Below are 27,834 nucleotides of genomic sequence, written 5' to 3' on the forward strand. Positions count from 1 at the left end.
ATTTTCACAATGCTGTTTGGATTTCTTGATGCCAGACATTCCCTTACAATTTCATTTGATTCATTAAGCTGGTTATGGACAGACAAGAGACTTCAGCTCACTTGGACAAAAGACAGATTTCTTTGTAATGGTCACTGTACTTTATTGTTATTTAAACAATGCATACCCCACAACAAACAACATAACAAAATAGTAATAATGATTCTCACACTAACATGTTTGCTACAAGTCAGTTGTTGGGAGGATCATTTGTTGACAGCTCTGCACAGTTGTTTTCAGAGGTTCCTCTTGATGGGTAGTTTCATGGAACACTAAATACTGACGTAATGCTTGTACATTCGACTGCACAAGGAGAGTGCAGATGAAAGAATCGATACCCAATACTTGTTGGATTGGTAGGACCTTTACTGGGATTCTTGGTCACATGACTGCCATTTATCATCTCTTGGTAACTCATCTGACTGTTGTAGACACTGTTTTGTGTAAAGTTATATTGACTTCTCAGAGTCCCTACTAATTCACATCTAATTGCAAAGTTTTCTATCACATCACTGAACACACTTCCCTGGTGAGATGAGTGAAGGCAGGGGCATCAGCTGGGAGCTACTCCCTGCTGTGCCTGGCTACAGCTTGTGTAGACACCCAGGTCCCTGCTAATTAAAGGTACAACATCTTCAAGGTAGGGCGTCAGAGATAAGAGAAGCAACTTTGCCAGCACTTGCTCCAAGGATGAACGTCTCATGGTCACCAGCAACTTCCTTCACCACCACTTTACCAGAACACACCTGGAGGAACAAGGCAAGCTTTATTTATAAGTGGACATTTTGGATTCATGTGCCTGGTAAAAGTGCTACACATGAGACTTTCACTAGAAACTTTGTATCAGATGAGCCCAAAATGGTCAACTTAGGATGCCATGCTCACAAGTTGTGCTACTTAAACAGTTGCAACATGATGTACTGCATATTTACTTGTCATTACATTGGTGTTAATGAAGTATTTAATATGTTTATGAGTTAATAAAGTATATTGAAGGTATGAGACTGGTTCCTCACCTGTTCTAAGCCATAGTCTTTCCCAAGCTTGGATGCCTCATTTGTAAGTTGTTGGGCACGGACCAGCATTATGTCTCCCTTGAATGAGTTGCCTGGGTTGTAATCACTACACATAATCAACTTATTGAAAAAAGATTTTGCTGCCAGCTCCAAGTCAGTGCGGTTCTGGAACTGTCGAGTGGTCATGAGCTCATCCACAGCAACACCCACACGGCTGTCCAGGTCACGGGCCAGCAGCAACTTCTCCGACAACTGAAAAATGGCCATACAACCATACAATTTGCTCAAAATTAGCATGTATGAGGAGAAACAATGACAGGTAACAACTAAGAAATTGACTGAACTCACAACACGAGCCAATGAGTTGGGTTTAACGCTACTTTAAACAGTATTCCAGTTATATCAAGGGACACAACTGGCGCTTTAGACGACTGGCTCACCCATGCACCCTACAACTCAAGACTGGTCCTTGGATTGTGACCAGGACTGGGTACCATAAACAGTACCTTTGATGCAGGATACAACAGAAATCCCCAGGACACAAAGTATTACAAACATGCCCGCTATTACCTTGTTTGTCCATAAGTATTAAGTTGCCATAGTAACTGTCACTTGACATTTTTTTATATTTTGGATAGGTGGATACAGAGACGAACAAGTGAAGGTCCAACCCCTAGGACACCTGCCATCCATGCACAGGAATCAAACACTAGTTATTGTTAATAATTCTAAGAATTCACATTATTACAGATGATTGCCTTTAATCCTGTATCTTACTTGTCACACACTATAAAATCTATATATTTTCAACAGAATTCCTCTTCTGTGTCAACTATCCATAATAAGTAGTGCAGACAATTGTATTTCGCTGCCCAATGCTCCTGCTTCATATGTTCATTTTCCATGTATCCAGTTTATTTGTACAAAAGTACATTTAGTCACTCTTAAACTGTTACTTGTAAGTGTGTCCCAATGCCACAGGATCTTAACTTCAATGCCAAGAAAGCCTTGTAATCATTCTTCAGTGAACTCACCCTGTTATAGTCAATGGACATGAACTGCTGAACAAACGCACACATGGCCTCGGTCTCCTCCTGCCCACGATGGCCTGGTGTCAGCTTGGCACGGTGGGAATCTGTATGAGCATTGACATACAGATGGGAGCCATCCAACAGCACCAGGGACTGGACGATATCGGGCCTGTCACTATTGTACTGCTGAAGCTGAAGTGCCATCTCCAAGGCGATGCATGCACCAAACGAGTAGCCAGCCAGGCAGTAGGGACCATCTGGTTGGACACGGTCCACATTCTGGAATTTACAACACATGCTCTTGTACAGTGTGTAGTAAATATCTACAGGGCATTTGAGATGTAGAAATGCCCTAAAAACCACAGCTGAAATTATATTTTCAGAACAATTTCACTAACTTTTAGGTAGAATCTTGCAAGGGCCTCCACCGAGGTCAGGGGGGCATCAGCAGTGCACTGGATTCCATAGACTGGGCGCTGTAATTGGCTGGCTACACTCTCCAGCGACAGAGTCACACCTGGTACAAGAACACCAGAACATCAGAATAGTCCAAACATTTCCACCATCAACATCTATTCAAAATAACAAGATGTTAACATTATCTCTGATATAACCTCAAAAGTCAAAATTAACTAGAGGATTGTTCATGCCATTCCCATCACATACCTTTGGAAACAAAAACCAATGAACTTTTAATGATTGTGTACTTTATCTTTTGTGCTAAGTAAACTTTTCAAGCAACCAATTTAATAATCAGAACAAAATATGTGCCTAAGGTACCCATGGGGCAGGGGAGTTGAAATTCCAAACATCAACATATATCCCATCTGTTTGAGCCAAGCATATTCTCACCTTCTATTGGGTGGACAATGAACAGGGGTGTCTTCTCATTGTGTACTCCACCAATGACTACTATGGTGTTGGTGGGCATGATCTGAGACATGTCATAGCGAACAGACAGGCCACTGTCATCTAGTGTGGAGCCAACATCCTTGTTGCTGCTGGTGTCCACCGTATCCCCCCCTCCTCCTCCTCCTCCTCCACTGATGTCCTGCAGACGTGTGATGGTCAGCTGCCGGATCTCCCGCATCGACATGGAGAGGTCATGGTCACGCTCCAACGTCTGCTTCACCTCTACTCCCATTAGAGAATCCAGACCAAGGTCAGCAAGACTCATGTCAGGGTTAATGGTCGAGACATCCTTTACCCCTGGTCAAGAAATATGCCAGACCTATCAAAGACTAGTACTGCACAAAGTATGTGTATGGTATTTTTGGAACCACATGCTTCACATAATTATAGTTCAAGGCCACATCAATGATGGATTGTAATCTGACTGCAAGCTACGTCAATATTCATATTTGTTTCACATTCTACTAAAACATTTGGAACAAGATAAAAAGTGAGCAGGACTCGCTAATACCCCCCGACTAGGATGCCAACAAATTTCTAAGTTCAAAACATGAAAAAAAAGCAATATTTTCTCAGAAAATCCACTTATTGAAATCAAACTTTGCACTGCACCTCTCCTAATGGTATAGAAACTGTACCCCAAAATGGAAAAGAATCCATAAGTAGTTTTCATGTCACAGGTTGCACAAATGTTGGAAGTTGGAAGTTCACATTTTTTCATAAAATACACTTGTCAAAATCAAACTTTGCACTACACCTCTTCTATTTGTATGAAAATCATTCCCTAAATTTGAAAAGAAGCCATGCAGTATTTTTAAGTTATAGGTCGCACAAATGTTTCAGAAAAAAAATAAATTCTTCATAAACAAAATGAAAAAAAAAGCTGTTCTTTTTCAGAAAATCCAAATACTGAAAACAAACTATGTACTGCACCTCTATTAGATACAAAAAGTGTTCAAGTTTGGAAAGACCCAAATAGGTCGGGGGGTATAATAACTGAAACACTGCTTGGAAAGATTTCTTATTTTGAATGTAATCAAGTGTACATGAGCTGTTGCTGGGATAGTCTGACTACAATACCTAATATGTGAGCTACAGCTGCTACCAGGTCCTGTTTGCTAATGTCATTCTTGGTGCCAGTCTGTTTCTCTGCCATCACAAAACTGGACACAACTGGGTGGGGCTGGTTGAGGAATCTTTCGAGCACCTCCATGCAGGAGCGGATCCTCTGGGGTAAGGTGCCCCCAATGACAGCATCATTGCCAGCCATGGTCTCCAACACCACACCTACATCACCAATAGCTCCCCACTGGATGGCAACACCTGAGAAAAATCATTGTGTTAAAAGTTTCAACATGCTTTTATCGAATAAGTCCTTCCTGTCACCTATTGAGAGAGACCTGTGCAAGGCATCTACTGCATATATTGTTAAGTACAGGTGTGAGAATGAGATGAATGCTACCTGGCAATCCTTCCTGTTGTCTCTGTTCCACAACACGTTCCATCACCGAGTTAGCAAAGCCATAGTTAGCTTGTCCTGCATTACCACGCCCACAACTGACCGAGGAGAAGACAACAAACATATCCAGACTGTGCCGACAGGTGGCAGTACGACTGGCGAGGTCAAGGTTGATTGTACCCTGTACTTTTGGATGACATACTGCCTGGAAGGTCTCCTCGGTCTGATTCTCCATCAAACTATCTTTCAACACCTGTCAGACAAAAGACAAATCATTTTTTACAACAAAATAAAACTAATCAGAAAAATTCGCTTTATATTTTTTGTCTGTCCATTAGGCCTTTTTTAAAAATTACATGTGTAATTGGTTACGGATCTGCCGACAAAAATCAGGAAAGTAGAGACAAAAGTGAAATTCTAAAGTGAGAGTTATTTTTATTACCGCCGAGTCTGAAAACCCCATTGAGCAGTATGTGAGAAACTGTTTTAAGTTACTCAGTTTGTATATTACCATTGCTAGATTAAACACCCCTCCAACAGGGCCCATTTTCTCTGCCTCCTGCATAAGCTTCTTGGCTTCTTCCTCCGTCTTGATATCCGTTGAAGAGATGCACACTCTCACTCCAGCATTACGCCAAAGACGCACCCTCCGGGACTGGTACCCAGTCCGTACACCAGATCGAGATGTGAGGAGAAGTTTCCTTGCTCCACGTTCAACCAGCCACTGACCAAGTTCCAGACCAAACCCTCCCAGGCCACCAGTAATGATATAAGTTTTGTGGCCACTGCAATATGTTCGAGAGATCGCTTGCACTGTGAGAGGAGCTGCACTGTCCTCTGACCGTATCTACAATACCAAACAATAGATCTGCAAGTGTCGATTCTAACAAAACAATAATGCTTGATGATATTAACACTTTTGGGAACATGTTCCTAAGCATGAAAGTTCTTGCAAAAAATATTCACTGAAAGTACAATATGGTCATTCCAACAAAAGGTGTTGACTCTGCATGCTGCATGTAAATACTCAAGTCCACAAGGCTACCTGTAGATCTGACCACGCTAAAATGAATTTCAAAATGAATTTCAAACTGAAGCACAGGTAACTTGGCTCTTCATTGAAAACACAGGATGTTAATATTGCTTCTATCACAAAATTACACATGAGCTATTTGGTGCTGAAGATATTAAGTGAAGCAGCATAGGTTGATTCCAGTGTATTGAGTGGGAAACAGGATATTCGCCTTAAACAAGAACAACTCAAACATTGTTTTTGTACACATACTTTTAATTGTACCTGTAGGCTGTATATCACTTATGTTATCACACTTCTCATTGTAATGCATCAGACATAGAAAAACACCAACATTCAAGCTCTTTGTCGTCCCTAAAACTTGAAATACACATCTTAGTCCATTCAAGTGTTTTCTGCATAGAGTTGTGAAACCTCTGACTAAGCAGAACCATATATTTTCCAAACTCTTGGTATTTACCTTGATCAGAACTTTCCCCATGTGTTTTCCTTGGGCCATGTATCGGAATGCGTCTTCTACCTCGGTGTGAGAAAACACTGTTGTATCCAGTGGTTTTACTGCACCTGACCTGATGCCATTGCTCACCAACTGGTGCACATTTTCCCAGTCCTTGTTGCCTGGGTCAAACAGTGCATCCAGAAGAATACCATGAAAACTGATATTTTTCAAGAATATCGACATCCCTGGAAGCAAATAAAATGTAATGTGGTCATTGGACAGTTTCAATTTACTAAAGAAGGAAAAGAACTTGTAATGTTTAATAATACTACGGCAGTTAGTTACAAGGCTACCACAGAATCTAGCTGACTTACCCAGTGCAGTGTTGTTGGAAAGATCAAATTTGCCAATCTCCAGGAACCTTCCATGAGGAGCTAACAGTCTCAAACTGGCCTGCAGTTTCTCCTCTGCCAGGGAGTTCAGTACAACATCCACACCTACATCAGAGAAGTTCAAGAGTGAGACTGAAGTAACAGTACTGGCATAGCTTAATAGTCATTACTTTAATCATTAAGATGCAAATGTTTCACTAACAATCTTACCTCTTCTTTTTTGGGGTAGAATAGGTCTTCAGCAACCCATGCTTGCCCTAGAAGGCGACTATGCTTGTTGCAAGAGGCGACTAACGGGATCGGGTGGTCAGGCTTGCTGACTTGGTTGATGCATGTCATCGATCCCAATCGTGTGGATCGGTGCTCATGATATCAATCACTGGATTGTCTGGTCCAGACTCGATTATTTACAGACCACCGTCACATAGCTGGAATATTGCTGAGTGCAGCGTTAAACAAAACACAAAAAAACAAACAAACCTCTTCCTTTTGTTGCTCTTAAGATGTCAAATTCAAATGAATTGTCCCTAGAGTTGGCAAAGTTGAAATCCTTGAGGGCTGGAAACTTTTGTTTGAGGTACTGCCTCTTCTCCATGGAACCTACTGTGGTGAAGACCTGACAGCCATGATGCAAGGCCACAGATATGGCTGCCTGACCTACTCCACCACTGCCGGAGTGGATGAGGACATGGTCCCCCTTCTTGATGTTGCCTCGCTCAACAAGTGCATAATATGCAGTAGCATACACAGTGGGCACACTGGCTGCCTCCTCCAGACTCCAGGACTTCGGGACCTCCCACAAGAAGCGCGGGTCAGCATCAGTAGTTGTTGCCAAACCCTACACAGAAAAGAAAAGTATATATTTGTTTAACATTAATGTTTAATTCTTGAATTTTTTTATTTTGGAAAGTTGTTAGAGAACTTGCCTTAGCAGTTAGGAGACCCATGACCTTCTTGCCATCCTTTTGTTTGCCGGAGAACTCCATGCCAAGCATGCAGTCTTGAATGTCCATCCCCCCAGGGATAGCGTCGGGGGGCAGCTTACCAGTTGCAAGCATCACATCCCGGAAGTTTAGGGAAGAATAGTGCACGCTACAAAGTTCTCGCTCTGCACCGACTGTGGCATCAAGCTTCTGCAGGGGAGAGACTATCCACTTTAGACTTGAAAGATCCCCTCTGATAGTCACATCAACATAAGCATGCTCACTTTCACGTTGCAACCACTCAGCATCTGCAACATGCGTAACTCTGTAGCATTCTACAATTGTATTCCGACAGATTTCGAATCTCAAACAATAGATTCTGCATAATACATATTGTACAGTTTCCTGTTTTGACTATTTACTGCAATGAATGAGATGCGTTACCTTTAGACAATGGAGTATGCCTGTAGGAGCCCCACTTGGATTGTTGCTCAACATTCATCACCAGATCTTGTCTCACCAACTTCTTAAAGCACTCACTACTAGGGGCAATCCTCTCACTTGAGAACATGCACCTAAAATAAAAATAATCATTACTAGTGTAATAAAATAAATGCATAATGTTTTGAAACTTGACACTTTGACAATACTATTACCTTAACACCTTTTTAATTGGATTTTTCACAATATATCCTACCTGAGTCTTTCCCCTCCTGATTCTTTCTGTAGACAATTACACAGTCCCACTATGCCACTGTTCTTGTTGTTGGCCTGCAGCCAGACATTCTCCCCCTCCTGACGTAGATGACAGTCGGCCAAGGCCGACTTGACCATGTCCACCCAACTACAGTTGAGGTCATCCACACAGATGATAGTCTGGTTTTCCTCCCCAGTATTGTTGGCTCTGCGCACCAGGAACATGTTGTACAAAACACCATCTGACTTGTCACAGATCACCTGCAGTCCATGCTTCATGAACAGCTCTGTCCAGCTAGTGGAATCCAGATAGCATCCAAGTGTTCTTGAATCACAAGTCGTGACACAGTCTAGTTTGAAATTTTTTATGGCCAGGTGAAGTGGAAAGTTTTGGGTAGCTTCTATTATCAGTGCAAACCCTTTTGCTCCACATGCATCAACAACATTTTTCAAAGCAGCACTGATGTTTTTCTCACAGTGGAGGATATTTCTCAGGATGATCAAATCAGGCTGACTGGCCCCTGCTGGCAAAGTATTCGCCAGATCCCACTGCAGTGTACTCATACCAAGTTTTTCCAGTTGTTCTTGATCATTTGGTTGGGGATTTGCTAGTGTGTAGTCTACTTGATTCATGGGATGAGCTGCCAGGAGTGGCAGGACACGGCTATACATTGCTCCACTTGGAGGACACATCTCCAACACATTCACTTTGCTCTTCAGGCAATTCTCTAGCACTATGTCCATACAGGATTTCAGCACTTTTCCATCAAGCAGACAATTGAGTACAGAGTCATTTGATAGCTCTGGCTGGAATGCATTCACAATGTTACGAACATTTTCAGGGAAACTTTCTGATAAAGGAGTAGAGAAAATCTTGTACAAAGTTTGCATGAGACCACATGTTGACTGTCTAGAATAGTCCACTACTTTGTCAATACTAATGTGAGCTTGTGGCTCTTCCACTGACAAAAGACTGGAGTTGGGAATGTAAGCAGCTCCACTGGATTTCAGAAGTGCTGCAAGGGACTGCTGTGCATATGTCAAACAGTCTTCAGAGTACTGCTTCAAATTGGAGTCAACATGTTGGAGGTTCTCATGGTATGGAATGAATGAGTAGAGCTCTAACGTAGGCGTCTGGTTGGATCGTCTTGGAGCAGAAGTAGAATGCAGTCCTCTTATTTCAACTCCTCCACACACACAAACATCAAGGCAGTGATCCATTACTACAGGAATAGTAGCTGCAAACAGGGAACAAACAATAACTAGGAGATGACAGACCTGGGACTGACCTGAAGGAATTCCTCCGACTAATTCAGTTTCCCAAACCTGCAGTATGTAGATAACAATTTAGATGTAATGCTGTAAATCAGGAAATTAATGCATCTCCAAAAGAATGCAACCACTGGCCCCTAGCCAAAAATGCGACTCAATATGAATGCGACACCCCCACTCCTCTCGAGCATCAGTGGATTTATATCTAAAGACAATGTCATCTGGTGGGTTTACAGGAGAATACTCACTTACATTAATCCAACCTTACATTAATCCAATCACACACCAAATAGCACCGCTTATAGGCGCTCAGTAGAATACTTCCGCTAAAACACTAATGCACTCTGGCTCTTGTCGGCCTTTGACACCCGTGTTGTGTAGGTGGCGTCTGTCTGGACTTGCAGATGTGATCAGTGATGACATAAGTGAGTAGAACGCTTGTCTTGACACCAGCAGTGACAATTCACAGGATGTAATTTGTGTTTGAATGACATTGTTTATATACTTGTTACAAGTGCTGCTCAATAAACAGTGATGTTGAATACATACTTGCTTGTTTTCAGCGTATGTCTGAGTTGGTATTTTTGCTATCCAAAATGTTCTCATTAATTTCAAGATTTACAGTAAAGACATAAAGAGTGCCAGAATGGCAGTTTAAGTGAATGCAAATCTTAATTCCGAAACATTAATTTGTTATTTCAAATTAACATGTACATAAAAGCAACAAAATTCTTTCCATAATCATAAGAAATGTCTGCTAAAAGCAGAGTCCATTAAATGAATCAAACTAAGTAATGTTTATGAATCACAATCAAATAGTCATAATAACAGGTGTTAGTGAAAAGGTGAGCGCATCCTGCCCTACCAGTGGCAGCTGTAACACCTGTTACAAGTCAAGTCTTCACCTGAGCTAACACTGGAACCTATGGTTCAAGTCAAAGTAGGGAACTGCAGTGGACATCCTTTTTGTCACTCATGTGTTACATTTGGAAATGTCTTCCACATGCCTGCCATAAAACCCTTTTGAAAGCTCTACTGAGACAATAAACGATGTAACCTTGAAAAACATTTGAGCAAGAGGTATATTGTTTGATTTTCTACATTACAGAGCTTTTGAGATACAAAGTGAAAGTTGATTATTGGAAAGTTATCCCACTTGTCCTAGTCTTGTGGATAGTTTCTTGTCAATGAATCTTTATGCACTGATGTAAGCATGCAAGATGGTGCTGGTTCACTGGTCTCGTATTTCTAGCCTAGTGGGTAATGAGTGGGAGAGAATTCTCAGTAACTGACCCTCTTTGCCCTCTGCTGCTGGGATAACAAACTGGGCATGTATGGTGGGGTCTATGCGCACAGACTTGATTCTAGTTGGTAGTCGAAATCCTGAAGCCCGGCCCATCACCTGTGCTTGAAGCATTGTGTCCAAGAAAGACACCCAGTTGCCTTTCCACACCAGTTCCCCTGAGTCAGCTGCAAATAGTGGACATTTCCATTCAAGACACAATCTGATGACAAAATCATAAAATTGTGATAAATACAATGTGATTAATTACTGAAGGAAACTTTTCATGTTGCCATTAGATTTTATTTGTTATGAATATGAGAATGCCACAGAGGCCTGTGGGGTTTCACATCATCAGCAAAGTCATCACAATGGCAAAGTGGAGAGAGATTTGGGCCATGAAGCCATCTTGTTGTGGATGACAAGAATCAATGCTAAGGAGATAGATCTTCCAGATTCTTAACATAATTTAGAAATGAAAGTGATACAAGTCATAAATCAATAATATAATATAGGTTATATCCTTCATATCCTGGCAAACATGACTCTTTGGTGTTAAGGCAACGCTCATGAGAGAACACCTAAGCACTTTGGCTACAATGAATGTCATGTGTCGGGAGACTCGCATACTAGGCTCTATAGTGTCTTTGAATTTATAATTACACTCTTCAGCTCATTTTTCAAAGCTTCAAATTTTTCCCAGTGGTCATCCAAGTGTCGCACATATTCTGGAAACATTTTTTTCACCGGATATCCATTCAAGGTGCCTTATGTTACCATATCCCTCCAATGTTATCCTGAAATCCACACAGGATATCGGTGTGAAAGTCTGACCTGTGGAACATTTATGATTTCACATTGCGCTATGCACATTGAGAAATGAATAGAATATTTGAAGAACAAATTTGATCCTGTGAGAAAAAAGTATCACAGCAACTACCTTTGTTGGTCATCTTGTATATGCCCTGGAACTCAGGACCATAATCGTAGCCTCGAAGTCTGAGATCTTTGTACACATCGGAGAGTGTGAGTGGAATGTTTTCTTCAGCTGGGGCCTGTGTGGGTGGAGTTGTGTCCTGCTTCAGATGGGACCTGAAGGACGAGTCCTCCTCATCTATCAGCTCATGAATATGTCCACTAACGGTCAGGTTACCACCCTCGCTGATCTCAAACTCTCCTGTCACCGGCATTACACAAACCTCCAGCTTAACACTACCTGTGTTGGGACAAGAAGTAGTAGTCAATAATAATATGTATACAGCGAATTGAAGGATTGGGAGGAGGATGGTGGATGGGTGCTGGTTGGAAGGACAATGCAGGGTGCTGGTTGGAAGGACAATGCAGGGTGCAGGTTGGAAGGACAATGCTGGGTGCTGGTTTGAAGGACAATGCTGGGTGCTGGTTGGAAGGACAATGCAGGGTGCAGGTTGGAAGGACAATGCTGGGTGCAGGTTGGAAGGACAATGCTGGGTGCTGGTTGGAAGGACAATGCTGGGTGCTGGTTGGAAGGACAATGCTGGGTGCTGGTTGGAAGGACAATGCAGGGTGCTGGTTGGAAGGACAATGCAGGGTGCTGGTTGGAAGGACAATGCAGGGTGCTGGTTGGAAGGACAATGCTGGGTGCTGGTTGGAAGGACAAAGCAGGGTGCTGGTTGCAAGGACAATGCAGGGTGCTGGTTGGAAGGACAATGCTGGGTGCTGGTTGGAAGGACAATGCAGGGTGCAGGTTGGAAGGACAAAGCAGGGTGCTGGTTTTGAGAATGGCGATATATCAGATGCCTTTTGAGATGGTAAAGTTTTGTTTTGCTCATCATGCCAAGCTGAAAGTCCTTCACAGTATCATTAAGACTGTTGAGCTTACCAATGCATATCACGAACAACACACCATACAACTTCTGTAACTGGGCTGGTTGCCAGCAGAATGCTCATTTGAGGTATCTCAATCCTCTGCGCATTCAAAGCAAAAGTTAATTTTGAAGTTAATTTTGAAGTTAATTTTGAAATTATCATTCATTACTTATATTCATCAATTCAAGTTTTTATTTTGATGACATTTCCCAAACATCAACTCGTATGATAAAAAATAATTCTGAAATTCAAAACAACTATTTGCAATTACTGAGAAAAAAAAGCTAAATCCTGACAAGCAGATGATGACAAGTTGAAAACAAGTGTTATTTATTGAAAGAATCACAAACAAATTACAAATAATGAAATAATTCAGTAGTCGTCAGATAATACGTACCTGTTTTGGGTAGGATAGTGGCATGATGAATGTTGACATTCTCAAACATGACCGGCAGATGTTCATAGAACTGCCCCCTGAGTTTGGCCAGAGTCCGCCATGCAAGGACAAGGTAGCCAGTACCAGGGAACAGTACTCTGCCATCGATAGCGTGGTCCACCAGGTAATGGTCTGGAGATTCCGGGGAGACATCAATTTCATAAACACACACAGTGTTTCTTCCCGATCCTCCGCCAATGAAATCATCTGCTTTGGGAACATCCCATGACTGACTGTGGTCCCACCGTACAAGAGGCGACAACATGGGAGTCCCAGCAGGCACTGGGTACCTCACAGGGGCAAACAAAGCCAGCGGATCAACTTTCATTCCTGCTGCATAACACCTGTGAAATAAATACATTTGGTTTATATGAAGAGGTCCAGGTCAATATTGGCTTAAATTGCAATTCTGCAAATTTTCATAGTCATTTCTATTTCTGCAAAGTAACTAGTTTAGGAACACTGACTTGGAAGATGATTTGACCTGCGAATAACAGCAGTGTGTAGATCTAGAAGTTGACTCCATCATGTGAGGAGTGAGTGCAAATGTAGTCTTGTAAATGGCATCACAAAATGTACTTACTTTCCTATACTGGAGTGGAAGTAGTTGACATTATCTGGGTGATTTCTCTTCATGAGACCAACAAATGTACAGGTAGGAGCAAGTGATCTCTTGAGTATTGCCTGCAGCAGACAGTGTGGGGCAATCTCTATGACAACAGCATTGTTGGGAACATGTTGCAGAGCCTCCTGAAACAGCACAGGGCTCACCAGGTTGTTGACATGATACTCTGCTGAGGAGAACCTTGCCATATCTGTCTGCCACTCCTCCTCTGGCACAGAGCTGCTCACCCAGCGTTCAGACCGACGCTTGGGCTTTATCACCTGAAATAGTAGGTTCTTGAAGGTTACACACCTTTAATATGTAGAAATGATGTCCTCGCTTCACAACTTTAAACAGGACAACACCAGTGCACTATTAGGTCTGATATTTGACCCAGTGCATACACTTACCTTGTCTAGAACAGCCCTCAGAGTTGGGGCAATCTCTGCCATATATTGGGAATGGAAAGCGACGCCTGCACTCTGCACTTCCTTTGCAAATATCCCCTTTTCTTTCAGTTGTAGCACAAACTGAGAAACAGATTGTGCAGGGCCCGAGATGGTGACTGTATCCTCGGAGTTGTGACAAGCTGGCACAACACCTGCTGGGCATTGCTCCTTGGCCTCAGCCCAGGTCAAACCTTGAAAACACAGCACATTTGTCAATGCAAGTCTTACATGCCTGACTGCTAGTTGACAATATTAGTAAAGTCCATCTGCTAAAGAGACAACACTGCTGGATATATTCTAGGGTTGGGAATTGGACCAAAAAGTGTATTGCGATATATTGGAATATTTAAAAAAGAGATGAGGAGAAATGATAAAGCAGCACCATGGTGGCCATAGAGGACAAATGGCTATCTGTAAGTTAGACGAGGGAGTTGGTCGATATAATCTTGTGTAACTCAGTTGGAGCCACTTAAGTTTAGTATCTTGAGTGGTTATGAATAGCTACAATAAATTCTTATCCTACATTAAAAAAAAGGTTGGGTAAGTTCATCCCATTTGCATTTGGTATTAACAGTAGTTTCTGACGATCGTAAAATGTTATGACACTTAGCATGGTTCTGCTTTAAACAACATTTAGTGGTGTTTACTAAAAAATGAGACGAATCACCTCAAACTTTAAAACAGAATAGGGGTATCTCCTAATTGATCTTGTGTGGTTATTTACTGATTTCCCAACAGTCGTGTATGGACCGATTTCTGGGTAAACCTCTGTTTCAATTTGGAAAGCACCTCAATGTGAATATGGTATTACGAGGACTGACCAACTGCAGCCATGCCGCCAGGTGGAAGTGTTGCCTCCTGGATACAACGGCCTCTCCAGTAGGCTGCAAGCAACGTTTCCTCCGCAGTGAGAGAACCATCAGCATAGGCACAGCCAAGCTCCCCAACAGAGTGGCCGACTAATCCATCTGGAACCACCCCCATCTGCTCCAGCATGTCCACCAGGGCCAACTGGAGAATATACAGTGGAGTATTTATTACAGCAATATCCCAGAGGAACCTGTACATTAGTTAATAAGACCGAAAATTATTGTGTCCCTCCTTGATATCAAGTTTTGTATAAACATAAATAGGTGTAGAAACTTGTCACACTGACACAAGAGCTGTAGATAAGCTAGGTATTTGTGTAAAATACAGACAAATAAAATCAAGCATATCAAATAGGCAACAAACTACTACAATTGGCGACACCCTACTACAACTGGCGACACCCTACTACTATTGGCAACACCCTACTACTATTGGCAACACCCTACTACTATTGGCGACACCCTTCTACTATTGGCGACACCCTACTACTATTGGTGACACCCTACTACAACCCTACTACTATTGGTGATACCCAATCAAAATCAAACCCCTGGGTATTATACCCAAATAACCAAAAGCGTATCTAACAAATCATGACATTAGCATGTGCAAACATCTTATCAAATTACAATCCCAAGGCAGTGTAAAAGTTTCAATGATCATTCTAGCCTTGATAGCATGGACACATGATGTTGAAGGATCCTACCTGTATAGCTGCAATACCACAGAAGGTATAAACAGTGTTGTCAAACGTGGCCTTGTCCCCTTCTGTGAGCACCAAGTACAGCTCAATGCCATGTCTCTGCAGTATGGAATCCGACTTCAGAATTGACTGCTTGAACACCTCTAGCTCCATCATGCTCCGGCCCATTCCAAACCATTGCGTGCCCATTCCAGCAAACACATACCACACTGGCCGACTGTCACTCGAGCATTTCTGGACAAATGTTCAACATGTTAGACATGAAAGCATACAAGTGTACATCCTTCACAGATCACAGAGTCTAGTAGCAGATGGTTGCATGAACATGATATAGTGCATCAAACAAATTACAAACATTCATGGACAGTTAACAAACATTGATTTCTGCCCATCAGCAATCTTGCAGTTATGCAGGGTGAAACCTTCATGTAGAAACATAAGTATGTGGAATGTTATAGAAAGTTCTATTCTATGAAACAAGTGGATACATGATTTGGGCAGTCACCTGTATTTCTCGAACCTCCTCCTGAGAATTGAGTATTGTGTATCCCCTGTATGGAAATGCTGTAGTTGGTGAGCAAGCACTCTCATTCAGCAGGGCATGGAGTTCCACACTGTCACTGTTTTGGTGCATCTGTGTCAGCACGTGGTCCACACATTCTTCTGTGCGGCCTGCATACACACACAGGCGGCGACAGGAAGTGGCTGGATGCTGCTCACACTTTTCATTGTCGTTGGACTTCAAAATCAAATGCACATTAGCACCACCAAAACCAAAGGAGTTCAGGCCAACGTAACCACCTGGCCACCGAGTGCCTTCAGTAACAACCTTCAGTCTGCCATCCACCAAACCAGGGATGTCTGGGTTGGGCTCCTCATAGTGTAGATTGGCAGGCACTATCTTCTCCTCCATTGCAATAACCACCTTGGCTAGCGCTGCTAGACCTGCAACACGAAACTTGGACTGAATCCTCAATGAATCTCTCAAAGTGTGTCACTAACTTGTAAGGCCTGATTGCATCTTCTCTTACTCTACCAAACCACCCATGTTCACTTTGTGAATTGATTTCACAGTGACTGGAAGTAAGGAATGTCAAATGGGTCTTTGATTTTCTGACCAAACTCACTTTTCTTTAGCAGAGAAGGTGGTGTTCAGGAATATATTTAAAACAAAAGCAAACCATGAGTCACAAGACACTGTAGCTCACTTGAATCGTTTTGAATATTTGCAACAATAAAGGTCATGAAAGAAGGATCAACAACAATACCATTACAAAATATTGTTCCTTGGAAATAACCGTACAGTAAAGTACGGTTATAACGAACTCGAAGGGACTACTAATTTTAGTTCGTTATAAGCATATATACAGCATAACTACAGCAAATAGTCTGGACCAAAAAAGTAAGTTCGTTATATCTGTCAGTTGGTTATAAGCGTGCTCGTTATAACCGTAGTTTACTGTATGTAACTACAATGGCACACTGCTGAAATATTCCTTTCTTTGGGATTTCATTAATCTGTTGGTTCAAGAAAGGATTTATAGGGGTATGTGAAGATCAGAGGGCAGAGAATGGTAACATCAAAATATTTCAAAAGGGGGATGGAGGAAGCTTAAGATCGGAGTTCAGACTGAGTTATTGTAGCTTGACCACAAACTAAAAATTCAGGACAAATCTGTTTACATGAAACTAATAAAACTTGAGGATAAAAAAATAAAACAAGAGGCCCCCATAGGGCCTGTATTGCTCACCTGGATATTTACGCAATCATGACAAAATATACATTTGCATTGTACATGTATATAATGCAGCAAATATTTCCTAATTTTGACTGTCAGCATTTAAAAGGAGTGGATGAACGTGTACTTCTCTAGATACAAATGTAGCAAAATGATCTGAACTGTTTCCATGTTATGATCCAGGATCTAAGTTTCCAGAGGTAAGGCTGGACCCCAGCACGAATCCTTTGGCATAAATGTATTATTCTCTTCATAACAAACAAATGTATACACTGTATCTGTTTATTATAGGATGGGGATAATATGGGTTTGCATATTATGGTCAAAGTCCTAACTCCTTTGGGAGTGCTGGACAGATGAACAGAATTGGATCAGAGAGTCAAACTCTCATGGCTGAATTTGACATGGTTATACATTTTGTCAAATAACCGATATGAGATAGCCAATTTCAGTGAACCAATTCCAGCTCTGTTGAGATTTGATAGTGACTGAATGTTGCTAACCTGATGCTGGCTCAGGGTGACCCATGTTGGACTTGGTGGATCCAATAAGTAGTGGCTTATTGCGGTCTTTACAGAAGACGTCCACTATGCTGTTGACTTCCTGTGGGTCTCCCACTTTGGTGCCTGTGCCATGAGCCTCCACATAGGCCACCTGACTGGGGTCTACTCCCGCCTCGTGGTACGTCTCTTCAAGCAGCTGTTTCTGTACTGCACCAGATGGGAAGGTGATGCCTGCATAGCAACAACAGCAACTGGCATCACAGAGCAACTTTCTTTCTGCCTTGAGTAATAACTTGAGGCTTAAGGTAAATGAGTACTTTTTAATAATACTCTATGCAAGAAAAAACAAATTTCCAGGTTGCACAGTCTCACCTTGTTCTTTGTTGCCATCTGCATTATTCTTGGAATGTACAATTGTAGTGTAGACTCTGTGAGCAGCAGATACCTTCTGAATGTGGATAGCTACAATCCCTTCACTGCGACAATAACCGTCACCTGCAATATTGTCCATTAAGTTCTTAATGAAACTTACTGATAATGAACTTAATTGAAACAAGTCTTCAGTGTCGGGAACAACAACAGGACATTTGAAATTTGTAGTAGTGGTCTAGTATTCATTGACATGTTATATCATGTTTGGTGAATGATGCTATTAACATCCAGAAGGGTATGATGAAGGATTATTGGTATTCTGGCAGAGGGTATTTAGTATTAATTCCCAATTTAATTACATCTGTAACATGGAAACATGGAACTAATTTTTTACAGTAATCAGCTTGACTGTGCGGACTCGCGAATTGAGTAGATAAGATGAGGGGATGACTCTACTCACCATTGGCATCAAATGATTTACAACACCCATCGGCTGATAGCATGCCCAGCTTTAAGAACTGGAGAGCCGTGTTGGGCTTGATGCAAATATTGGATCCCCCGACGATAGCAGCATCACAGATACCAGCACGAATACTGGCCAGCGCCTGGTCCATAGCCAGGGAACTAGAGGAACATGCTGTGTCTATGGCATAGCTGGGACCTTCAACCAAAAACAACTGCTGCTAGTAAATGAGTAGACACAAAATGCAAACATTGTATTCATTTTGTTGAACATCCTTTGTCCCTTTCAATATGCAGGCCACAACAGATCTTTCACTGGCAATTAACATAACGGAAACAGTCATAAGCATACACACTGAGAAACCTCCAGAGAATTGTAGCAGCAATACCAAAGATCTGCCAAAACTACAAGATGAAAATGGTTCTTGTTGAAAATGGATATGTCAAAATTGTTTCAACTAAGCAGCACACATGTTGGGGCTTGTCACAAGAATGCTGTTGTCTTGTTAGTAAATAATGTAAATAATTTATTTTTCAAGTGTTATTGTTTGAAACTTTGGTATTTAAACCCAATTCCTCTTGGAGCCAGAAATATTTGTTACCAGTACCTTTTGCCCATTGTTTACAATTGTAATTAATAGGGCTGGGACTGGTTACTCGGGTCGGGTGGGTACTGACTAGGACCCGCGTATCCACAGGACTACCCGGACCCATGGTTACTCACGGGATATATTGTTTAATAGCAAAAAATTATCTAGAACTATGGTTACACTGTAAGAGACTAATGTTCGCATTCCTTCTGACTTTATACCTTTGAATAAACATAAAACATCAGTGTTTGCATGACCAGATCATTTTATACGAGTATCTAAATACATTTTACCAGGGCTACGGTCAAACCATTCCCAAACGGACATTTGGACATTTCTCTCGAGACCTATAGCGGGTACCTGTGTAGGGTCGGGTAATAGGGTGAGTGGGTACCTGGGTTGTAAATTTGGACTCGTCCCAGCCCTGGTAATTAGCTTCAATTTTCCTGACTTGCTCCAAAGGAATAGAATTTCTTTGGTTGCAAACTTATTCAAAAACGTCCTAGTAAAACACTCAGTCAATAAATACTGAGCCTAGAATCCTTTTGCAAAGAGAACCAGACAGCCAATCCCATGCACATGCAGACAAGAACGTATCTGCGTAGCCTCCTGAGGGCAAGTTTATTACTTTTGTATCATTTTTAATGCAACACTGTTGATTGTTTGATAGTTCTTATTAAAAATTCATGAAAATCATTTGTAAAGAATGCAAAGGATACTTTCAGTCATGTTCACCCATGTTTTTCAGGGAAGTAACTGATAAACAGCCAGTATTCTGATAGGTACTTGCCTGACATCCATGGGAGAAACTACAGAACACAGATCCTCGTCATGTATTGATTCAAACTTCACACAAACACACTCATGCAACAAATGATTTGAGCATAGTATTTAAAATAGTTTCCACATAAATACTTAGGAGAAAAAGCTTAAACTATAATCTTATAATAAACGAAATGTCTTTCATACGGAGAAACAAAAAAAAAATTCAGCTCCATAAATCTGACAACTTCAGGACATGGCAATTAGGTTTACAGAGCCAAATATGCATTATAAAATTTAACCGCATAGTTAAAACAAGATCAAAATTTAAAATATTGCAAAAAAAATAAACATTGGTTAAATACCACAGCTAAACAAAATACACATTTCATTACATTTTGTACCAAAAAGGCTGAGTAATGGAGACAACTAGGTCAGGCACTTTGGCAGACATACTGAAAATCAGATTCAACCCAAAAAAAGTCAGAAGTCATCTTTTGTGGAGACATGCCAAGTTGAAGTTTCATCAGGTCAATAGGTCATGTTTATGATTATTGTCAACACATTGCAGACAAGCAGTGTATGACATGAGTTCAGGTTTACATTCCTTTCAGTCAGGTGGGCTAAAAATGACTAGGTTATAAAATCAAAACTTTAAAAATGCAAACTTTTGGGGCACGTACCCTTGAAATCAAAGAAGAACGACAGTCTGTTTGCAAACATGGCCCTGCAGCATCCTGTCATGCCGTACCCCACCAGTGTCTCAGGGTCAGCGGAGAGTGCTTCCCCCGCCTCGGACGCACTCACACCAATAAACACACCTGTCTTGGAACCCCGCAAACTCTGGGGGCTGTACCCTGGGAAACACAGCAATGAAAACATTCTCATATGACGAGGGACAATGTAGAAGACAAAGCATGGTGTGATTATTCTAACACTGACGACATGCAGAAGAGTACAATCTCCCCCCTGAACCTTTTGAGAAGTAAACTAATTTTAATCTATTTTAAACTTTCGATGAACAGGCTATCAACGTAATTTGATCTGGACAGGTTAAAAAAAAGCAAGTAATAAAAAGTTAAATCTTTTTTTATCTCTTGTCGGACACAAAGTCTAAAAACATACTGCATTCTTCCCCTTCACTTTCAGCTCGTTTGCCAGTCTTACCTGAATCTATAATTGCCTCATATGCAACTTCCAACAGAAGTCTCAGCTGAGGGTCCATGGCATCTGCTTGTTTGGGGTGGACTCCAAAGAAGGAGGCATCGAACTTGCTTAGATCCTTTAATTTCCCATTTCTTCTAGGTAGTCCAAGGAAACCTAAATTGTCATATTGAACCTTGTATCTATATTTTCATCCCACACAGCCATGTCCAATTCACCCACACATTTCAGTGTAGCAAAATGCCCTCCAACAAGATCACAGGGACAAGGTATTGGCGGACCTTTTCCATACCTTGGATTTTGGTCTGTAAAACTTGGTCTATATGCCGTAATATATAGTATGGTAAAATTACTTTTGAAATTGAAACATACTACTCAGCACTAAACAATATCTTATCCTAATAGATGTGAAAATGAATACATGATAGTGTTATCCCCCTTGAATTACCTGGCTGCCATCTCCTATCATCGTCTGTGATCATGTCTTCTTTAAGCATCAGGTGCTGGCGGAACTCGGTCATATTGTCGGATTCAGGTAGTCGACAGGAAATGCCTGTGATGACCACATCCTCTGTGCAGGACACCACTCCTGGAGAGGACTTATCTGCAGTGTTGGCCAGCTTGCAGGTCGCTGTTGCTCCCTGGAAGGGAGCTTCTTCAATCACGTGGGCAGGCATTACTAGCACCTGTCACAGGGAAATCTTCAACATTAGTTCCCCTGTCAACCTCCAGCAACAAGCACACTCAGTAGCGGTGTTACACAAAGCAGAAGGCGGCTTAGATAGTGTGTAGATGGGGCATCTTGTTAAAACTCATGGAATAATTTATTAGTATTTATTTCTACATTTGAAACATTTTTCCTACTGCTGAGCGCGGATTTATGATGACCTTGTTCTTTGTCTTGTTCTTAGGAAGATGGAGTACACCCTTACCCTTACGCCAGGAACTTGTGGAGTAAATATCATATATATATATGAAAGGAATCTTTTAAAAACAGATGTGGATATTCCAAAGAGGCAACAATTCTATTTCTTGCCTAACACAGTAACAGTCTCACAAAGTAGTGCTCATGGGTTGGTGTAAAACAAAGAAAGATTCCGCAGTGTTTGTGTGAAATGGTACACATTTTGTATTTACTATCTAAATCATGAAATGTTTTTATTTCAGCTTCTCAACATATCCTCACAAATATGTTGTAGAAACAAAAGATCACTTGGTTTTCCACATCTTTGACCTAAGGCCTCTTTCTCAACCTGTCCATGATCTTGTCCAAGCTGGGCCTTTATCCTACTTGACACAAATACAAAAGCTTGAGAGCAGAATATCTGAGAGCGGGAACATATCACTAAAGCCAAAAAGACTGAGTTTAAGTACTTTTTTTCAAATTGAATTTCAAAACCTGGCTTCTATTAGTATTACAGGGTTTATGGCACAGTACTTCAGTATCAATTTCAGTATCACTTCACAAGTGCCTTCTTTGTTATTTATGGGTATCACAATTATCATGTAGATGAGACCAGTCTTCTTTATTTGAAATACCATGACATACTCAGGAGGACCCCTCAACCCCACACTTACCCAAGGTCCCCGCCTGAACCCCACACTTCCCAAGGTCCCCGCCAGAACCCCACACTTACCCAAGGTCCCCGCCAGAACCCCACACATCCCCAAAGTCCCGGCCTCAACCCAACACATACCCAAGGTCCCCACCTCAACCCCACACTTACCAAGGTCCCTGCCCCAACCCAAAACATACCCAAGGTCCCCACCTCAACCCCACACTTACCAAGGTCCCCGCCTGAACCCCACACTTACCCAAGGTCCCCGCTGAAAGTTATCCATACACCAGGACTCCCTCAACCCTGTCCATACACCAGGACCCCCTCAACCCTGTCCATACACCAGGACCCCCTCAACCCTGTCCATACACCAGGACCCCCTCAACCCTGTCCATACACCAGGACCCCCTCAACCCTGTCCATACACCAGGACTCCCTCAAACCTGTCCATACACCAGGACCCCCTCAACCCTGTCCATACACACATAGAACTTCCAAATTGATTAACTGTACCAGTTACAGCCATCATCTAAACAGCATTTGTCACGTGATCATGTGCATTGTTTCAGTTATACAAATTACACATTTTTGTAGTTTAATCTGTGGTACCATACTCAGTTATTTTATTCATTAAAATGAATAATAAATGCTTTGTCAGTTTGCTAAAGGACAAACCAATATTCCCCAAATTCGATCTACATATGCTTATCCCCAACACAAGGTACTAGGCATTTCGCAATATATTCAGGTTATCAGCTGGTTATGCTTTTTTGTTAAAATAACTAAATTAGTTTTTTAAGAAATGTATTTTGGGAAGAAATGACAGACAGATAGTAACCAATAACAGAACTAAATGAACTCAAGTTTGATTTTTTTTTACGCAAGGATAAGTCATATAAGATCACCCATGTCTTTTCTGAAGTTGTATTTGAGCAAGGAGCTTTTCATTAAATATTTCTAAACAAGAGTCAGTTTTCTTCATTTTGCATAAATATTTCTCTCTTATGAAAATGAGCAAAAGTCAAACCCAGACATAATCACTTGGGCGCAATAGCCAGTATATATTTGTATGTTAAAAATTCTAAGAAGCTTAAAGAAATACTTGCCTGGTGGAATATTGATGATGAATGTGTTCATAATATTATGTACATATCTATACAACGCAGGATTAAATTGTACCTTTTGAATAAAAAGGTGATATCAAAAAGGACTTTTCTCCAGAATCAGCACAATTATGGATACTTGCAATCCGTCATTGCATCATTATAATGAATAATGTAACCAATTAATCACTGATAAGAATGCATCAACAGAACATCATTGGATTGAAAACAATGCTACACACTTTCAAAACACTAAGTTGGGTTAGGACAACGCTTCAGACTGTCCAAACACCAAGTCGGGTTACGACAATAATTTGAGTCAACTATGCCAGTGACCAAGTCTATCAATATTGCAGCAATCTTTTGTCTACGCAGCACAATCAGAAACTGATGGTATACAGAAACCATGGACGAACAACTTGAAAATAATATTCATGTACTAGTCATAAAATAATCAAGAATGAAATTGTCATGGCCATTTTCAATTCAACAGCAGGGGACAATACACAACATACCTTAGTGTTACAGGCAAGAATATTTCCTCAGAAAGTGAGTCCTTTCAAAACTCAGAAATGTCCTGGTGAAGAGCCACCAACTAGAATGTCTAACTTCAGCAGCACATGGCTTGTAAAGCCTTCATGAACCAATCAGTGCCCAGGTCACATGTCACCTTCTGACTTCATCTGATTGCTCATTGGCTTATCAGAACATGCAACAGGTGATACACCTGTCACCCCTTGGTCATCATGGTCTCTCCCACTGACCATGCATCAGGCATCAGGCCAACACACTGCTGGAAAGTTCTTCATAGACAAAACACAGGAAAATGAGTTTGACAACATTACATTTTAAAATCAATACACATTTCCCAAGCTTTATACACCATCTAGTTTGTCACATACTTACAAGAGCAAAACTGTTTCCTTTTTTCAAAGAAGTGTTTTAATTAGTTTGGAAATAAAAAATATATATTTTCGGAAATCCATAATTTAAAAATGAAAACCCCCCACCTGAATAGCAAGTCACCAGCACACCTGTTTAAAATATCCCAATTAAACTAAAGGCACTTGTTTAGCACTTTCCCGATGCATTTACAAAGTTTCCTATGGAAATATTGAACTTTTTTAGAGCTTGCTACAGAACCTTAATCCAACATCTTGCAATGGAAATGCAAAAGCAGCAAATTTGTTTTTCAAAGAACAAGGTAGGATAAGGGTCCTTTATGGCCAACAGGATCTGCCTAATTTAGGACTTGAGCATACCTTTTAGACATTGTTATGTAAGATAAATTAATGAGAACTAAACTTTGATCATTTCAACAACTCTAACACTGTTATGAAGCAAATGATTGTTCACTCATTTTAGCCACATACATTTGTGTAGTTGACCAGTCAGAAGTCCAAAACTTGGGATGAAGAAAAAAGGCTACATGTTTGCCATGTCTGACAATTTTCATGCCAATATTTCAAAGTTTAACTTTAAAATAACTCTAAAGTTTGACTTTCTCAGTTGATTAAAAAAGGATATTGGCGCACCTCAACTTTTCCTTTTACAGTGAGTGAGTTTCGGTTTAACGCCCAATCCTCAAAGAATTGGACACTGTCAGCTGTAAGCAGTCACAGTCGAATATCAACTGAAAGTCCTATTTTGTGCTTTACAACTTTCCCTCAGTTGTTGTCAATACTTTATGTACACAATGTCAGAGGCATGTTTGTTTGCATGGTATGTAAATTTCTGACAAACATATTTTATTTAACAGATATTTCCAGGTGAAACATATTTAAAAGGTTGTCACTGACAAGTATATTCTATCAACATATTTCTGTCATGCGTAACAGCTGCAATGCCAACTCGATGTATCGTTAATATAACTGTAATGTTTCAACAATTCATAAACACATAGCTACACACATCATGTAATGTTTATTGTAATGGAATGACCTAAATTTGCCTTCTATTACAAACAGATAGAACTTGCACTGTTTACAATATTGTCTTTTTATTGAGATGGATACGAGCCAGCTATAAATCAAATATAATTAATTATTTGAAACATGATATTGCTTGTCATTACATTACAATATATCTTCTGTTGTATATTATACATATATATATATATACACCGTATTCAACGAAATCAGCGCCCCGCTCTAATAAGCGCGCACCTCGATATTTGCTGATATATTGGCTGTTGAACAATCCCAATTAGCATCCCTTCCGATTGATCAATGTACGCAAGACTTATTTATTCGCGTATAATACGCACTCATGTGTTATATGCACCCTTAATTATGGGCAATTAAATTCTGGAAAAATATATCTGTCGTATATAAATATTTAAGGCTGTCAGCATAAACCACGAAACTTATCTTTCCACTCAGTTTTTTTCACTAAAATAATATTCCAATAAGAGTCCCCGATTTCTAATTTTGAGAGCGCCCTGGACGCTTATTACGTCGAATACGGTGTGTGTGTGTGTGTGTATATATATATATATGAGCATTGTATATTAGTGTTGTTTACAGGAGTGTTAATACTAGTGTTGTTTACAGGAGTGTTGTATATACTAGTGTTGTTTACATGAGTGTTGTATATACTAGAGTTGTTAACAAGAGTGTTGTATATACTAGTGTTGTTTACAAGAGTGTTGTATATACTAGTGTTGTTTACATGAGTGTTGTATATACTTGTGTTGTTTACAGGAGTGTTGTATATACTAGTGTTGTTTACAGGAGTGTTGTATATACTAGTGTTGTTTACAGGAGTGTTGCATATACTTGTGTTGTTTACAGGAGTGTTGTATATACTAGTGTTGTTTACATGAGTGTTGTATATACTAGTGTTGTTTACAGGAGTGTTGTATATACTAGTGTTGTTTACAAGAGTGTTGTATATACTAGTGTTGTTTACAGGAGTGTTGTATATACTAGTGTTGTTTACAGGAGTGTTGCATATACTTGTGTTGTTTACAGGAGTGTTGCATATACTTGTGTTGTTTACAGGAGTGTTGCATATACTTGTGTTGTTTACAGGAGTGTTGCATATACTTGTGTTGTTTACAGGAGTGTTGCATATACTTGTGTTGTTTACAGGAGTGTTGTATATACTAGTGTTGTTTACAAGAGTGTTGTATATACTAGTGTTGTTCACAGGAGTGTTGTATATACTAGTGTTGTTTACAGGAGTGTTGTATATACTAGTGTTGTTTACAGGAGTGTTGTATATACTTGTGTTGTTTACAGGAGTGTTGCATATACTTAAGTTGTTTACAGAAGTGTTTTCTAATGCTGTTTGTAGAAGTGATGTCATTTGTCTTTGTAGAGAACACCATGTTGAAAATTAATTATGAAATGGCGGTCGTTGCCACGACCTGTCAACAAGACATTTGGTGTATAGAGCAGGCACTCATCTAAAGATGGGGGTGGGGGTGCATAAATTAGACATACTTTGTCCTGTGAAAAAATCAAAACATACTAAGATGTATACTTATCAATAAAAAGATAATAAAAAGATGCTAAAAAGGACATGCAAATTACATGTGATCTTGCTACCTCAACTTTATAAGAAGGGACCGTGTGGTCAGGGTTTCAAGGACTTGGTTTTATATACTTCCAGAAATAATATATAAATTTCTCGATCACTGCAGTAAATCTGAGAACAGTGTTAACTTGAAGACAATACAAAAGTATTCCCGTTGGTTTTCTCACCTTTTATTGGCATTTGATCATATAGGCTATAACCTTAGTTGGTCAGAACTGCGCGTGATAATTTAAAACCTGAGTAATGAAACGTAATGTAAGTCAAATTACCACAAAAAATATAAAAGCTTCGTCGTTACTAAACAAATACACGAACATGGGTTAATTAACGGATTCTAACATCCCTGTTGTGAACGCCTTATAGCGAATGAAAATATATCTTGATACTCCCGATTTAACGCGTGTGATAAATATAGAAAGAGACGGGTCAAAGTCCATAACAAGCGCTCGCACACAAACAAAACCACTGATAAACACTCACCGTCAGTACTAGTATTTACGTTGATTATGCTGTATGTATGTATAATTTCTGTTTTTGAGAATGGTAGCGGCGCAAGGTCTCTTCTATTTTCTTGTCACGTTAAACTATTCGTTTGGATTATGCGAAGCTACCACGTCGAAACATTGTGCTGATCAT

General features: G+C 40.5%; 1 protein-coding gene across 2 annotated transcripts; it reads right to left on the reverse strand.

The window, feature by feature from the left end:
- Positions 1 to 127: 127 nt before the first annotated feature.
- LOC139468162 (fatty acid synthase-like) lies at positions 128 to 27,834 on the reverse strand. 2 transcript variants are annotated; one of them, XM_071249949.1, is made up of 29 exons: positions 27,679 to 27,834; positions 21,445 to 21,682; positions 21,000 to 21,152; positions 20,516 to 20,689; positions 18,479 to 18,679; positions 18,019 to 18,141; positions 17,647 to 17,877; positions 15,910 to 16,349; positions 15,408 to 15,638; positions 14,653 to 14,842; positions 13,793 to 14,022; positions 13,362 to 13,663; positions 12,740 to 13,122; positions 11,435 to 11,710; positions 10,506 to 10,682; positions 7,942 to 9,178; positions 7,689 to 7,819; positions 7,248 to 7,552; positions 6,802 to 7,159; positions 6,304 to 6,426; positions 5,951 to 6,174; positions 4,969 to 5,304; positions 4,461 to 4,710; positions 4,079 to 4,321; positions 2,939 to 3,295; positions 2,485 to 2,603; positions 2,090 to 2,365; positions 1,056 to 1,307; positions 128 to 785 (listed from the first exon to the last, which is right to left on the reverse strand). In XM_071249949.1, the coding sequence occupies exons 2-29, from the start codon at positions 21,671 to 21,673 to the stop codon at positions 675 to 677; spliced, it is 7,662 nt and encodes a 2,553-aa protein (XP_071106050.1). In that variant the 5' UTR covers positions 21,674 to 21,682; positions 27,679 to 27,834; the 3' UTR covers positions 128 to 674. The 2 variants fall into 2 exon arrangements, with proteins under 2 accessions (XP_071106050.1, XP_071106052.1); XM_071249951.1 differs by lacking the exon at positions 27,679 to 27,834 and adding an exon at positions 24,174 to 24,267.

Source organism: Haliotis cracherodii, unplaced genomic scaffold (assembly GCF_022045235.1).
Source record: "Haliotis cracherodii isolate W230 unplaced genomic scaffold, xgHalCrac1.p SCAF_2, whole genome shotgun sequence".
In the NCBI taxonomy this organism is placed as follows: Eukaryota; Metazoa; Mollusca; class Gastropoda; order Lepetellida; family Haliotidae; genus Haliotis; species Haliotis cracherodii.